The sequence below is a fragment of the Buteo buteo genome, chromosome 6, assembly GCF_964188355.1.
Source record: "Buteo buteo chromosome 6, bButBut1.hap1.1, whole genome shotgun sequence".
In the NCBI taxonomy this organism is placed as follows: domain Eukaryota; kingdom Metazoa; phylum Chordata; class Aves; order Accipitriformes; family Accipitridae; genus Buteo; species Buteo buteo.
In genome coordinates, this window is record NC_134176.1 from 37377513 (window position 1) to 37393814 (window position 16302).

A 16302-nucleotide genomic window follows, 5' to 3' on the forward strand; every position below is an offset into this window, starting at 1 on the left:
TGGCCAACCATCCCCAGAGGATTATAAAAATAAAATAATTCTTAGACTAACTGTTGCCCCAGATTGTCATCACAAGCCTAAAGTGTCTTTTACAGCTTCAGAAGGGGATAAGGGAGATAAGAGGTCATCCTGGGCATCAGCACAGCCATTTTGGACACTAGCAGCCAAAAATAGTCTCTTCTTGTGTACAAGAGGAGCAGGTATAAAAGAAACAGAATTTGCATTAAAAGCATATTTTGAAAATACTGTGATAAAGTAAGAAATCAGGTTTTTCAGAGCTGATGTTTTTGTTAGTAATTTCCTAGTTTTCAGGGGTTTAAATTTATCCATTTTCACAGTAGATAAACAGAATCACAATCTGTAACAACACGTTCATTAACATTAACTTTGGGGCCTTTAGTTTAAAGCACTTAGGTTGAACTCAAAATGCAGTTCATATCACCTTTAAGAAAAGAGACAAGTCCCAGTGTCCTATACAACACTATTGTTCCTGTAAAAATTCCAAATGACAATGACGTGCCTTGTTTGTCTTGTAATATTAGTTTCTGATTTATAACTTTGAGGTACTTAAAGTATGAAGCACTACATGACAATGTAAAAACAAAATCTGTTCCAGTCTAAGTAAGTATAGATACAGTGCTACTGACAGGCTGGCACTATCTCAAAGCTGAGTGTCTATATCATCAACCCACTTACAGGGCTTATAAATTAAATATTAACAATATAGTCCATGTGCCATTTATCAGCATTGAATGAATTGCCAAACCATTGAAATTCTGAAGAAGTAAACACAAATATTAAAGTAGGCATCAGACTTTTCAGGCCATTGTCTCTTGTTCACAGTAAATAAACATGATGAATAAGCCTCTTTCTGGTTTGTACAAAGCTCTCAAGTAGGAGTTTCCGCTACAGGAATCTACATAAAAATCCTGAAACAGCTAGAGCATATAGCTTCTTCCCACCATTCTGCAGATGTAGTGACATATTGTCTATCAGACTAATGGTCTTTTTGAAATGCCATCGTTGAAATTGTTTGAGCAGATCAAGTTGGCTGAGAGGAGTAGAAAGAATCCACTCGGTATACCAGATCAACAGACAAACATAAGACTTAACATAGGAAAGACAGGTAAAACCAGGTACCATAAAGAAAGAAAGAAAGGTAATGTATTCAGTGCTGGTCCTCCCCTGGTGAGCTCATCAAAGGGAGAACTTCTCATAGTTTTAGCATACATTATATTACAATCTTGACACACAGATCAGGAGAACAGTGATGATGCTTAAACCATAAGGTCTCAGTGTAATGAGTACTGTAAGCTGTGTAGACTTCTGAGAAATTAAAGCTGATTAATCTTCTTTGAATAGCCCAGCTGACCGTATTTGATCTCCTTGTTTTTGTAGGGCACAGAAGAACTAGAGGTTCGAATCCTGGTGCAGGCTCGACCAGGCCAAGATATCAGGTCTGTAAACATCCTACTTTATAAACAGTAAAATATCTCTGTAAGGAATGGAAGGCCTGGTGATTTTTATAGTCATTTTTTAACCATAAGTAGTACTGACATTTTGACAATCTTACTAATGAACATCCCTGGACACTCCTCACCGGGAGCAGGACCAATCAAGTAAAGATACTTTCAATCTCATTCTGGTTTTCTTTCTTTTTTTTTCTGTACTATGATTTTCAGACCTATAGGACATGACATTAAAAGAGGTGAATGTGTGCTGGCTAAAGGAACCCACATGGGTCCATCTGAGATTGGTCTCTTAGCAACTGTTGGAGTAACCGAAGTAGAAGTTAACAAGTTTCCAGTAGTTGCAGTCATGTCAACAGGGAATGAGGTAAGAAAAATATGTTTAGAATCAAGGTCTGTATTACTATGTCTTCTTCTGGACAGTGTTTTGGATAGTGACTTCCACCCTATTCCCAAGTAGACTCACTTTTTGAGCTGCAACTCATGCTGACATGAGGTATTTTTGTGAGTGATCAACCTGTAATCAGACGCTTGTGTTTTCTCCCTCAAGTACTCTCTCACAAGTCTCACACACTGTCTTTGCAAAAATTTTGGTAACGTGTCCAACCATGTGTCAGCTACTTTTCTCCTGCCAGCAAGGGAGGACCTGTGGGGTAGCCGGGGTTGTAATTCATACTGCCAGTCATGACTGGAAGAGTAATTTCTTTTGAGCAGCAGTCCTCTGTAGCTATAGTGCAAATGGCAGATAACCTGTCTTTGAAAACTGAATGGTACTACCAAATGTCTTGTTGTAGTATTCTGCCTTAATATTTTTTTTAATAGTAGCACATGTTGAAATCCAGACAATCTCCTGTTGGTAGAACTCCAGACTAGCTTTCTAATTGCTTTGTCTTAACGACATCAGAAAAATCACTTTCAAGATTAACTTAATTTATTAATTTTACATATCTTGTGGGTTCACCCCAGCCAGCAACTATACTTGCTTAGTCCCTCCCGCAGTGGGTCAGAGAGAGAAGAGAAAGAAGCAAAAGCAAAAGAACTTGTGGGTTGAGATAAAGTCAATATGAGGTTTAAAGGCAGCATGAAGTCTGAACTATAATTTTGACTGTCCTTGGCGACAAACTTTTTGAAATCCAGACATAAACATAAACCCAATAGCTGTATTCTCATACAGCTTGAATATGTTGAATTTTGTCATCTGGTGGTGTCCCTACAACTTCCACAATCCCAGTGAAGGTTACTCTGTGACTACTGGGTACTGTGGTGGCTGAGGCCAGCCTTGCTGGGACAGAGTCTTGCCAGATTTCATAACATAGACAGGGTCTGTCGTGCGGGAAACTTACCGCTCACCGAAGAACAAATCCAAAGAGCTACAAGGATTACAGGTCATTATTTTCTGAATAGTATCTTCCCTGCGACTGAAAGTTCTTGCATGTCATTAAAGGGTTCTTTACTGATGTGGGCACTCTGTTTTTTATCATGTGTTAAAAAAGATCCTGCACAGTGGGTTTCTTAAACATCCTATGGAAACCTTCACAGAAACAGAGCTGCTAGCCAAGGCATCAAACTTTAGCCATGCTTCCCTTTTGGTTATTCTTACCTTACTATCTAACACTCTTGCTGTAATTTTGACAGATACATCATCATCATCATCATCATTATTATTATTATTATTATTATTATTATCATCATCATCATTATTATTATTTACCTCCTGTCAATACTGTGTTGTCTTTATGTGTCCTACAAAAGAATTCCTGATATATGTAAAATATGTGTTTACATTTGTATGTTTTGTAGTTTAACTTCCAAAATATGTAACACATGTAAAGCAATTGCCATGATACTATCTTGAGAGAAAGTTTTTCATCCAAAACAGTATCTGATATAAGAACCAAGCTTTAAGCTTCTATGATTCCAGTACAGATTGTTGTATTTAAAAAACATGTTTATTGGTAAGTAGACAATTAATTTCATAATTTTTTTTTAATACTTTTAAATATGGTTAGCAATATCAATGAAGTTCCTTTAAAACCATTTAAATAGAATCAATAACCTGGAAACTTAAAGTTTGTGGTTTGATTTCTAATGTTTGAGATTAGAAACCAGGTACTCTTAAGGAGAAAGAAGGTTTTGCAGACATGAAACAATAGAAACAAACTAAGCAACATGCAGGATTGGACTAAACAAGCACATTACGTAACTTATTAATTTAAATTCACTAAATCACTTTACACATATATTTTATGATAGGTGTCTAAGAGTATCCTGTCTAATCTAAAGAAGAAAATTCTCACTTGTGTAAAGGCACAGTATTCCAAGGAGACTGACTGAGCATGTTTCTCATTTTATAGCTACTGAATCCTGAAGATGACCTCTTACCAGGAAAGATTCGGGACAGTAACCGTTCAACTCTCCTAGCTACAATCCAAGAACATGGCTACCCAACAATCAACTTGGGAATTGTAGGAGATAAGTAAGTACCACATGTTAGTAAAGATGTCACTTCATATTCATGTGGTGCGCTTTATGGCATCCATGGTAAAAAGAAATACCAGAGAAAATGGCACTCAGTGCAAGTGTCACAGTGTTGTGACAGGGCACATCTTGAAGAAGATTTTTTACCCTTTTCATTAGAGAAATAAGTAAGTCTATTCTAATAATAAGAAGAATCATTTGATAAAATTTTTATAGAATGGTGTTTATCTTGTTTTGCCTTCTGTTTGTTGAAACATGTATTACTGCTGCAAATTGAATTTATTGCTGCAGTATCATCACAAGCACGATACTTAATACACATAAGAGGAGACAATTCTACAGCAACTATACTTTTTTCTGATCCAATAAAGGGAGAAGGAAGGTTTCTCTCAGAGTTTATTTTCCATGCCAAAATTAATTTAGAGTATAAAATTTTGTCACATTCTGAGTAACTATCTTTTGGGGAAGGCCCCACTGCTGGATGTAGCTCAACATTTCCAGAAATATGTCAAAGAATTTAAAAGAATCTGATTTTTTTTTCCTTTACTGGTATCTCTACTTTGATTGCCACAGAGTAGTACCCTGTGATCAGTCTTTCCGTTCATCTGACAGTGATTGCTCCTTTTTTCCCAGTGGTAGTGAAGTCACATCTCCCGTTGAGAGCTCTAGTATAAGTATTCACAGTGCAAGACTGTGCAATGCCTGTCATCCATGGCTTGAGTTTCTCAGCATAACGTATTTCCTCAGTTTATTGAGCCCCAAGGGCTTTGAACAGGCTTTCTTGTTTCTCATTTTGGGTATCAAACCAACTAACAGACTTGGTTCGATAGGGAGTTGTTCAGGTTCACCTCCACTTGTTTGAGAAAAAGGGTATTCCTTGTGGGTAGGTAAAAGTGAGGCCAGATTAGAAAAAAGAAAAAAAAAAGGAAATAGTGAATTTCAGCACCCACATTTCACATTGATTGATGAGAAAATTCCCAAGCAGGGAGACAAGGTTACTGCTATGGAATAGCTCATTTCAAAACTAGTCTTCCATAGTGCAGGATTCAATGCAAAACATTACTAGCTTGACAGAAAGTATATGAATGGGCCAACCACTGCGTGGTTAACCAGCCTAAATGGTGGCTCTGGGAAATGCAGTTGTATTTCAAGTATCCATACAGGGAATATGACACACAGCAACCGCAGCAGTTGTTGTGATCTTAGGGAAAGCAAATCCTTTGGGATACTCTCACTGCATCCAGGCATCCTTTTTGCTTCTCTGGCCTGGCAAAACTCCACTGCTGTTCCAAATAGCAATAAATATCAAAAAAACTCCTGCCCATGAATGTTTCCAATTTCTGGTAGAGATTTCATGCAAACAGAACCTAAACTCACAAGATTGTTCTTTCCAGAAATGGTATCTAAATGTTCTGGATCTCTAGAGTGTTTTCTATATGATAGGGACCTTTTTAGACTTTAAAACACAGGTAGCAAAGTTCTCAAATAAAACTATTATATCTAGAGATCAGGTTCTAGATTTACGTATCTGCGAAAAAAGAAAACAGCCACAAAAAGGCTGTTAATCGTAGTCAGCTGCTGAGAATCATCCCTACATAAAAGGGTTGGCAGCTTTTTTCTCCAACAACATATTGGAGGTGGAACTTTTTGCCACCTGAATGACCAAAAGTTGCTGCTACTGTCATCAACATTACTATCAACATCAGCTTACATACTGTCATTAACAGTGGGTTAATCCAATGGAAAAGATGCTTTCCCCTGAGCATCTTTCTGGTAGCTCCTCTGGCAAAGTAAGAATGTAAAGCGTGTTTGTTCTTTATGGCCTTGTCCTAACCAAATAGGTATAGTCTCAAATTTGCTGTATAGTGAACTCCATTAGATGGAGAGTTTAATTTAAGGTCATTGTGCAAAACTATAGCTACGTACTCCATTGCCTTCAGGAATTTTTTCTATAACCTCCTAGGTATGGAGTGTCTGTGAAGATAATTAATCTTGAAATCTCTCAGTAATAATAGCAGACAATTTTAGTGAGATTTAAGACCCAAGAGAATTATTTTACTTTTCTATATTTTTTACAAATATGTTTTGTGACCCTTTTTTATTTGTTGGATGCTAGCTGAAAACCAGACAGCAAACATGTATGTCAGTCAAAGGAAGACAAGTGCCAGCAACTTTGCTTTCAGTTATGAGAGAGGTTGATACTTTTCAATTCTCCCTATTAAAATGTTCTCTGTGTCTTGAGATAGTATTACTTTGGCAAAGGTAATAAAAGTTCTTTTTAAACTTTCAGTTTCATGCCTGGGGAGTCATTTCTGCAGAGGTAGTTATTTTGGCTCATAGAATAGCAATAATGAGCCTCCAATTGTACAGTGATTTTGTATTTTGCAGTAAGTTTTCAAGGAATAATTTGGTACTGTTGATTTAGCCAAGAATCTTAGCAATTCTTCTGCTGTTCTCCTTGCACTCACATGCCCAATCCATATATTTACAACAAAATGCATCTGCAGTTCTGTTTCAGTCAAATGGAAAATCTGAATATGTAAATTAGTTTGATAATAAGTACAGTATTATTTCATTTTATAATAAAGCTACTAAGAGAATGTTGCCCATATGGATATTTCAGTATATATCTTTTGGACTAACATGACTGATTTGATGGAGTACCATGGCACTTGAAGAAATCCAAGAGTCTTACCAGAGAGATCTTATGAAGGGTACAATTTTGATGTTTTAGTTAGCATGTTTATAGAAAAGGTGAACAAGCCTTCAGTGTCTGTTTTATGGTTTACTGGAGTTAAACCATAGATTTTGTATGTTTGTGTGTGCTTGTGTATATGTGCAGTTTATTTTGTATGTATAATATGTATCTAGATAGTGAAAAAGAGAAAGATTTTATATGCCTGCAATACCTACAGATGTAGTAAAAATACTGGCAAACAATACTTTTCAGAAGGGAAACTTAAGAACTTGTAATTTTTTCTTTGAAGGTATCACTGTAATGTATTTCTTCCTTCCCATATTTCACATTTTGGGTTTGGGTTTGGTTTTTTTTTCTGTTTCGTCTTGTTTATACATTTTACATTGAGTAAATTTTACTGCATTTTACTGGGTGTGAAAATTGTTTTAGAGTAGTATTTGCAAAGACAAACTTAGAGGTAAGTGTTCCTATATTTCATTTCAGAATATGAATCACTCAGAGGTGTTTAGGTAAGACAATAGCTTGTCCAGCTGCTTCAAAGCCCAGGACTGTGATACATGTAAACATGTTCCAACAGAGAACGTGAAAGGATGGGGAAGCACTTGGAATGTCTGTGGGTGGCTGCAGAGTAGTTAGGAGCACTCTAAAAACGTCTTTGCATATTAGTCATATGTGAAGTTACATTTTGAACTGGCCGTTCAAGTCTCACTTAGCCTATATTTGAATTCTCAATTGAAACCAATATTTTATTTCTTTTTGGAGCATTTTAAGAATTTCTGAGACTGTCATTGTTTGTTTCCCTTCTCATAAATTGTATATAGGACTCAATATTCAAAATGAAAAACAGCAAGTCCAAAACACATAGATAAAATCTACAGTTAAAATCCTAGAAGCAAGCAATAGGAGAAAAGAACAAAGCTGGAAAATGCGATATAGCTGAAGTTATGGATGGCTAGAAGCCAAGATTTTCTCTATTTGTGTTCTTATCACGTAAAAATCAAGCTGTTTGAAAAGCACATATCTCTGGGTAGAAATGGAAGATACTGCATTTCCAGAACTACTCTAAAGAAAAGAAACAAATGCAAAACTAAAAATAAGGAAGAACCCTTCTGTTGTCCTTCTTACTGTTGTGTCTTACATCTTTGTCTGAATCACAGAATCACTTGCTAAAAAACTGCAAAAACAACTGGCCAGTTAAAACTGGTAAACCCATGTACTTTTGAGTGTTGTCTCACATAACAAGACAAAGGCTTCTAATTTCATTTCATTTGCTTGTAATGTATGAAATTATTTGGTTCTTTGGAAACCATTGATAAAAACAAGAGTTACAGTTATTATCAGGATAGGTTTGTGTCTGATGATTTCATTTGTGGTGTTCTTTGTATCCACTGTTTATTTAAAGCTGTAAAGTTTAGCCCTAGCAAAATCTGCTGTAGCGTGGGCCTCTGTTTTAGAAAGCCATCTTCCATTTTGACAGTTTTCCTTCTATGAGAGACTCTCATATTAAACTTGCTAAAGAATTTTGATTACGTGTAATGAGTTCAATTTCCTCCATTTTTACCTTTGTTTACATTAGTACATTTTCCCCTTCTCTGCATTCTTTTACCTATCTTCTAATTCCCTTATCATTTTTCTGAGAGACATGTATAACATTAGCTGCTTCCAGCTGCATTTTCTTTTTTGAGCCTGTGATTTCACAATGGAGAAAGAAAGAATATCTCTCTCCTTATGAGAAAAATTTAGGAAATTCATATTATCTGCTCAGTTGTTTTAAAAATTTGTCAGAACAGTTATAAAATCAGCAGTATATGAGAACTTTTCTAAGTTAGAATTGATTAGTTTCTCATTTATATACCTCTTTTTTATGACATACTGTTTGACATATAGCATCTAAGTGACAGGTAAACCCATTAAAAATCACTGTTGTTATTGTGACAGCATTACTGTATGATATCCCTAAAATAAAGGCTTTGAAAGAGTCCCTTCATATTTTGGAAGGGATACTAAGATTTCATTCAAGGCTTTAGTCTGCTTAAATTTTATGTTTGCCATCCAAAAAGAGGTTTAAATCTTTTGTACTTGTGTGGGTTGCATGTAATTGCCAGTATTATAATTCAGATGGAACATCTGGAGTGGAGGAGAAGAGCGGGAAACTGTTGCAACTCTAAAATTTCTCATGCAATATCAGCTTGACAGACATCATCATATGAGTTAGAATATGAGTTATAGGCAGAATTCAGCCACAGAATCCTAGCCTCTCCCTGCACCAGTTTAATGTCCAGCTTGGGTACAATCAAATATACTGTGAACAGAATTAGTAGTAGTAGTAGTATCATTTAATAAATGACTGCAAGAAAAGGCTTGTTAGAGAAAAGGCCTTAAATCAAATGTCACAATATTAGTTTTTGCTAAAGTGTCTTCAGTTCTAGATCTGCTCAAAGAATGATGGTGTTATAAAGTGTGATCATAGCCTAATGAATCCAGGAACACTGGGTAACGATTTGAAGGTGATTCAGATATGGACATCCTCTCTTCCATTGTGCTCTGTCAAGAAGAATATTCTCCTTTTCAAGCCGAAATGTTTAATATCTGTCACAACTCTTGATAATCATTAGGGCAAACTTCAGATAAGTTGTCATATGTGACAAGTAATCTCATCTAGTGCACATTCAGAAAACACAAAGCAACATGTGAGCCAAAACAGAGGTGGAAAAAAGAACTTGTGAAACAGGGCAGTACAAGTCCCAGGGGATCTTCTGTACCAGTAGGAAACTACATACTGTGACAGGTAATAAAATTTCATTCTGTAGAGGTGACAGGTGCAAAGGTAATGCACAACAGTGTGTCATTCTCATAATTGTTCTCAACACAGGCATGGACTTCTTCCTGAATTAGCACTTATAGAATCACAACCCAGTAGTAGAACATGACACTAAACAGCAAATAATAAAGAGGACAGAATACTATGAAAATCCTCCTGTATTTGAAAATAGAGGGAATCTGTAACTGTATTTGTTGGAGTAAAATAAAAACTACTGTAGTCTATTTTTGAGGCATATATGAATATTTTTAAAAATACTTGGAGACATAAGTTCTTTTTACAAGAGAACTTCAGCCTCTAGGAGCCAAAATATCATTCACTTAAATTACTTTCAACCTCCTTAATATCTAGATCATATGTAGGAATTTGGGTTCCCAAGTCACTAAGAAATTTTTGAGGATTGAAATTTTACTATTAACACCCTAGAAGAAATAAAACTAATAAAGGCAGTAGATACAGAAAGATCAAAGAAGTGGTGAATGTTGAAGATGGGTCACTGTGTCAGCAATATGAATCACTTAGAAAACTGGTTATTAGTATATTATTAACACAACCAAGTATGAATTGATATATATAGGACTAAAGAATGTAGGTAAAATTTACAGGATGGAGGATTATATCTTGAGAAGTAAAGATTTAGGAGAACCTTTGAGTATTGTAGTGAGTAATCTGCTAAATACAAGTTCTAGCATATGTATAAAGAGCTAAGTCTCCTGTAGAATTAGAAGGTTATTTTTGACCTTACCTTTGTATTCCCAGGACAAGAACACAACAGGATATTGTATATAATTTAGAGGAGAACCATTAAAATTTTTAAGTGGTTGAAAGACGGACCGTATACTCCAACAGTATCAGAACTCAGGCAGTTCAGTTCAACAGATATTCTTACAAGATGACTTGATTACATTCCAATAATACTGAGCCACATGGAGGAAAACTTTGAATAAAGTTTCTGTTTCAGCAGCAATGGCTAGATATTAAAGTTAGACTAATTAAGACTGTAAATAAAGCATATTTTAACAGTGAAAGTAATTAGTTATTAGGAAACTATATCAAATGCTTTGATAGATACTCATTTCAAAGCAAGATTGGTTATTTATTTAAATGTGATCTACAGTTCAAACAGAAGCAAGTTCAGGGAGATTCCTAGATTATATTGAGGGCCAAATCACACAAAATTATCAGGATTTTTTCTCCTGGTCGCAAATAATCTCTTAACTCTTACTTCAGAGAATTAAATATTTGCGTGTTATACTAATGGACAATTTGTAGTAGAAGCACAAAGTCAGAAGACCAGTACCAGCAGAAATAACACAGCAACAGTGATCTGTAAAGACAGAATGCACATCAGAGCTTTGGCTATTTTAATACGCAATGCTCAAATGAATTTGAAACTTTCTAGAAATTTTGACAAGATGCTTTTGGTTTTCTCGCCTCTGTGTAATTCATGGTGTCATTTAGAAACATCTGTAGTTTCAGTCTGCCTTCTTGGAGAAGAACATAGTGAGAGTGAGAGTACTCTTAGAGTTTAGTACCTTGTGGGAAAAAGTTCTTGATTTTTGAGACTGCGGTCCATAATGTTGATGAGTAAACCAGAAGCTGGGATCACTTAGAAATCTGAAAGTCTTTTGTATGTCACTTCTGACACAGTGACCCTATTTCAAGAAACAGAGACTGACTAAATTCTCTGACAATGGATAGAAGAACAAATAAGGGACTGAAGGCATTTTAGGAGATGGCTATCTTGGGAAAACTGTCAGAAGGAAATGGACATCTAAACTTATAACCTAAATAGTTTTAATATTTTTCCATGACTTCCAAACAACATTAGTACGCATCTGATCTGACAGACCCTTTCTGTGATGACCTAGGAGGAAAACCCAGGCATGGATTTACAAGGTGATAAAGGGGATTTTAGATTTCATTTTAGTAGTGTCCATGTACGTGAGTAACAGTAAAACATAGTGCAGGCATACTGGCCCAGTCTTCTCATCATTCCTCAGTCAGATAGGATCTGTGTGTGCCCAGAAGTGATCTTTGAAATGACAGACTGCAGCTGCTATGTGCAGGATAAACTGAGCCTGGGCTTGGGACTGCGGAGGGAGGTTGATTTTGTTGTTGTTAACAGTCCAGCCAGCTGCAAAGAAGAAAGGGCTCAAGAGTTGTGCAATGACTATTCATGACCTGGTCCATTCCAATCTTGAACATCTTATTTTAGTTTTTTTAAAAGAGACATTTCTAAATCTTCATGTCAAATGAAGATTTTTTTGCATTCTACATTTAACTGTCCTACATTTAAGAGTATAAAAGCATAAATTTCAGCTTATTTCGTATTTATCTTACAAAGGACGCTATCTAAAAATTATTTCTTCCCAGTGAAACTGACTTGGAAGAAATGCATATAAAAGGAAATGCTGTCTCCATAAAATAGGAACTCATAGCAAAACATTGTTTTAAATAAGGTCCTGATAGCAGTAACTTTCTCAGTTTTGGACATTTTTTCTAAACCTGCTTCTTAGAGCAGGGTAGCTGGGTATAAGCTTCTCATGAATGAAGTGGCATCTTTATTGACTATGGAGATATAAAATTAGGATAAATACAGCCCTTTCCCCCTTGTAGTCAAGAAGGTGACATTTAATATGCCTTGAGACCCATTTCCTAAATAAGAAGCTAGAAAGTATGAGTAAAAATGTTTCATTGGGACCCATCTCCAAATATTTTCCCATTATTATCCCATATATTCCAGAATGTCAACGTGTTTAACACTTCATTTTGCTTCGTCTGGAAGTCAAGAGTAAAGAAGTTTCTCCATAGACTCTGCAAGGAAGGATGAACTACACATTGTTGGCATGCCCAGTTTGGGCCTAAATCCTTCCGTAACTCCACTCTCCATCCTTGTGAGAAGCCTTTCCAAACTATAACAGAAATGTGTTCCTGTACACTCCCTTTCTCTCCCCTTGGCTGGCCTTGCAGGGAAGAAGCATTTCCCATGATGATTTTGAATATTCAGAGCCACCAAGGGGGCACAGCTGAGCACAGAGCATCCCTTTCACCCCAGGAGCCTCTCTCCTTCCCTGGCTCTTTATTATACCCCTTCTGCTTCCTTTACCCTCAGGAAGCCAGATGTTTTTAAAGAAGAAGGGACACAGAGCTTCCAGAACACTGCGGAGACAGGTCTACCAGATTGGTGAGCACCGTTTTTAAAACACTTGGGATGTTGAGGCACATGCATGCTCACAGGCAGGCTCGACTAAATGTCTGTCAGTGCAGAGCTTGGAGCACGGATTCTACTAATGGTTGCCATATAGAAGCAAATGGTGGTTTATTCTGTCCATTAAATAGCACTGCCTTGTCAATTAAGTTCTTATGCACCAGTGCACTGGAGACATACATGGCTCCACAATGTTGATAAAATTAAAACTCTGTTAATAGCAAGAATGTTTACATTACTTGTCAGTCGCAGCAACCATCTTTATCCATCAAGGCTTTTCCCTGTTAAAAATAGAGCAAATTAGGAAGAAACCTGCTTGATGTAGTAGCAGAGTACAACTCTAGGGAAGTCACTGTGACGACTCTTCAGTCATACCTGCATACTTGTTTTTCCATTACCATGCTGATCATCTCTAAAGCAGGCTAACTGGAATGTTCATGAAATCTCTAAATTATCCACTATGCTTTTTTTCCAAAATACATTACAATTATATAGGTCTTATTTAGAGGGATGGCTTAATAATACAGATTAATTTATAGAACTTACTTCCTATCATAGACAGGCCAAAGGGGCAGGGGTGATAACAGAGCGACAGTAAACCACCTGTCAGTCTCTCTGTTAACAAACAGAAAAATTAGTTTCTATAGTTAGATTCTTGTAGGAATTAAAACTAGGCAGAAAGTAATGGAAAACCTATCAAAGGCTAGTACCTGAAAACTACAGTCATGTGAGGATCCTCAGTGTGGTTAGTAGGCCTATTTTTATAACCAAAGGTTGGAGGATTGAGTTATAGCTTAATGTTCACTTTGGACACTGGAAAAACAAGTTTCTGTACTTGTTACTGAATCAATCTGCCATATCCTTAGCCTTCAAAAGACTTGTTCATGTTCAGCTATTGATTGTTCACGCTGAAGCCACGTTGTCATAAATTTAGGTTTTCCTCATTAAATTGACTAAAGAGATCAACCCACAAGAATCTTACACTGTACTCTATACACCCAAAAAAACTTAACTGCAATTAGCTTACAAGAACCTGCAGTCTTTAAAACATTTTAGATTAATGTGAAGAACATGATATAGACTGTCTGCTTTATCAGAAATTGCCTAGAACCTGGAATCTACCAGCAGGTGATCAACTCTGAATACCTCATACAAGCCTGTTTCACATATCATTGCTAACAGCCTAAATCTAGAGGACACATTAAATGAGCGTTTGGGCTCTTCTAAGCAGTGCTAGAGCAAGCATCAATAAAAAACAGCGCCTAGAATAAAGCTTTGCTACCCAAAGCATGAGTGATTAGAATGCTTCTGCTCCCAGGGCAGGAGAGAATGTAATGGGCATTTTCTTACACTAAAAACATCTTTGTGCTTGAAGGAATATAGTCCGGTATTGTAGAGACAAAGGAAGTTCTAGTTCCTTCCATTGACTAGCAGCTGTCAAAAACAGCTGTCTGTTCATTCTCTTATTTCTAATAAACTGTAGTTTACTCTTCTTGGAGAATTTGTATTAAGTTTTAGTAAACAAAAATTGATGTCATATTTCATTTGTCATTTTCTAAAAAATAGCTATATGTTTTAAGACATAGCTGATGAGAGGGTATTTTAAAAGGCCTTTTTATATTGTCTCTGACCTGTGGCTTCCAAGTCATTTTTCTTCTGGAGACAGACATTTTTCCAAGTGACTAAGTTACAATTCTGTAAAAGGTGGAACTTTACAGAGAAAACCTTCATTTTGAGGCATTGCCTTTAGGGACTGCATTGCTACCTGTCACAGAGGCATCCATACTGTAGTTCAATAGCAGTTACACCAGTTTACAGGGAGATGAATTTACTTAAAATTCACTTAAAATTTATCTAAAATTTACTCATACCTAAAATTGAAACTAAAGCAAAATGAAAAGGTAAGAAATTCCATGATAACAATACCATGTCACCATGTGTCAGATTTTGCAACACTATTGGGTTTGTAAGCAACTGGCACTAATTAAATCAATCATAATATTTTACTTTCAGTTATGTCAGTATAAGCCAATTCTCATATTTCATGAGTGCTCTGAAAGAAATAACTGCAAAACCGCGTTTACCCTTCAGACTCACCAGTGCACTGTCATCTTTACTGATGAGCAATGTCTTTGGCATTGACTGTTCTATTGTGTGGTGTAATCTTCAGTCATATTATTTCAACCCAGCTACAACTGTTGAGTAGTTTCTACTACAAAAGTGAAAACTTTCCAGTGAATCCATACAGATTCACTTCCTTCATAAGAAGGAAGATAAAATAGAAGCTATTATCTTTACCAGTGAAATCCCATCCAACTTCTTGGAAAAACTAATGGATTTCTGGTAAGTATTGGGATAAGGTTCATTGCTATCAGGTAGACAAAACTTACATAGTCAGTCATGTTGAACAACCCAAAAGCTACTGTAATTGTTCCAGCTTTCCTCACAAGCTGGCCTATATTCCTAGGGAAAACATACTGCATCTGTTCAAAGTGATCCAGGGAAATACCACAGAAGGTAGAAGGAAGAAACATTATGAGAACATGATGAAATACACTGGAGAATTTTGAAACAAATATGGTTTCAGAAGAGTACCCATATGTTCCTACATACATCATCAAAATCGGATCTTTTTCTGCTTTAGAAAACCATACTAGTCAAAACACAGAATTCCTGTTACATTGAAATATTCATTTGTTGAATTACATTCATTGAAATACATTCATCGAACTACATTCAGTATTACATTCTACAGAAGTTGGGTTTTAGTTGGCTAAACGTAATATGGCATCTATTCACTATTCTGCATCCTGCAAATTACTGATATGCAAAATATTCCTCTTGGCCATGAGGTGAGAAGTGGGTGACAGACTTTGTCTTTATGCTTAGCTGCATTCATTTATTCATTTTGAAATCTGCCACATCAACTGAATGAACACAAGAAGAAAAATGTGAGTTAATCATAAAAGATCAAACCCATATCCCATCTTTCCTCAAACAGAAATGTCATTGAGCTTGATGAGATCTCTGAGTACAATAGTCTCTTGTTTTTTTCATTTAAGTTTTACTTCAGTAAATTCTTCGTTGTTTTGGAGGTGTTTCTTTTTTATTCTGATGTAGAACTAGAAGCTTGATTGGGATCTTTGCATACAAGGGGAATTTTTAGCAGGTCCTCGTACATTACTTAAATCTTTTCGTCTTCTGGGAGATCTGTTTAGCAGAAAAGAGACCTCATAAGATGCAAAACTAGCACAAACCACTGTTCCCAGTTTGTGTGGGCATGGCCAGAATGTGCTAAACTCAGGGTCCCTACAGATGGCACACAGCCTTTTGAAGTTTACAGTCAGCTGCTGTAGTTCAGAGGAGCAGCTGGTCTACTTTGGTCTTTAGTGTGATTGGTGTAGGATCACTACTAACACTTCGGTTTTCACTATGTGTGCAGGAGTCTGTAGCTCCTCTGAATCTGTGAGGAATCATGTCTGAAGGGGTAATTATTTCAGCATATAACTGAAATACTTGAGATGCTTTCAAATAAAGTAAAACAGTAGGCAAGAAAGGTTACCCAGCTCTGCTTTTGTACTCACAGTAGACACTTCTGCATGCATCTGGTGCATTATGGTGCATG

General features: G+C 36.3%; 1 protein-coding gene across 9 annotated transcripts in view; it reads left to right on the forward strand.

Moving 5' to 3' along the window:
- GPHN (gephyrin) overlaps positions 1–16302 on the forward strand; it is a 312554-nt gene that overhangs the window by 280278 nt on the left and 15974 nt on the right. For 5 of the 9 annotated variants that reach the window (XM_075030431.1, XM_075030434.1, XM_075030430.1 and 2 more), the window contains 3 exons: positions 1399–1457; positions 1683–1836; positions 3824–3945. In XM_075030431.1, the coding sequence (XP_074886532.1) occupies positions 1399–1457; positions 1683–1836; positions 3824–3945 (335 nt within the window). Of the gene's footprint in view, positions 1–1398; positions 1458–1682; positions 1837–3823; positions 3946–12581; positions 12654–16302 lie in introns of all 9 variants that reach the window. The other 4 variants (XM_075030425.1, XM_075030426.1, XM_075030427.1 and 1 more) reach the window with 1 other exon arrangement.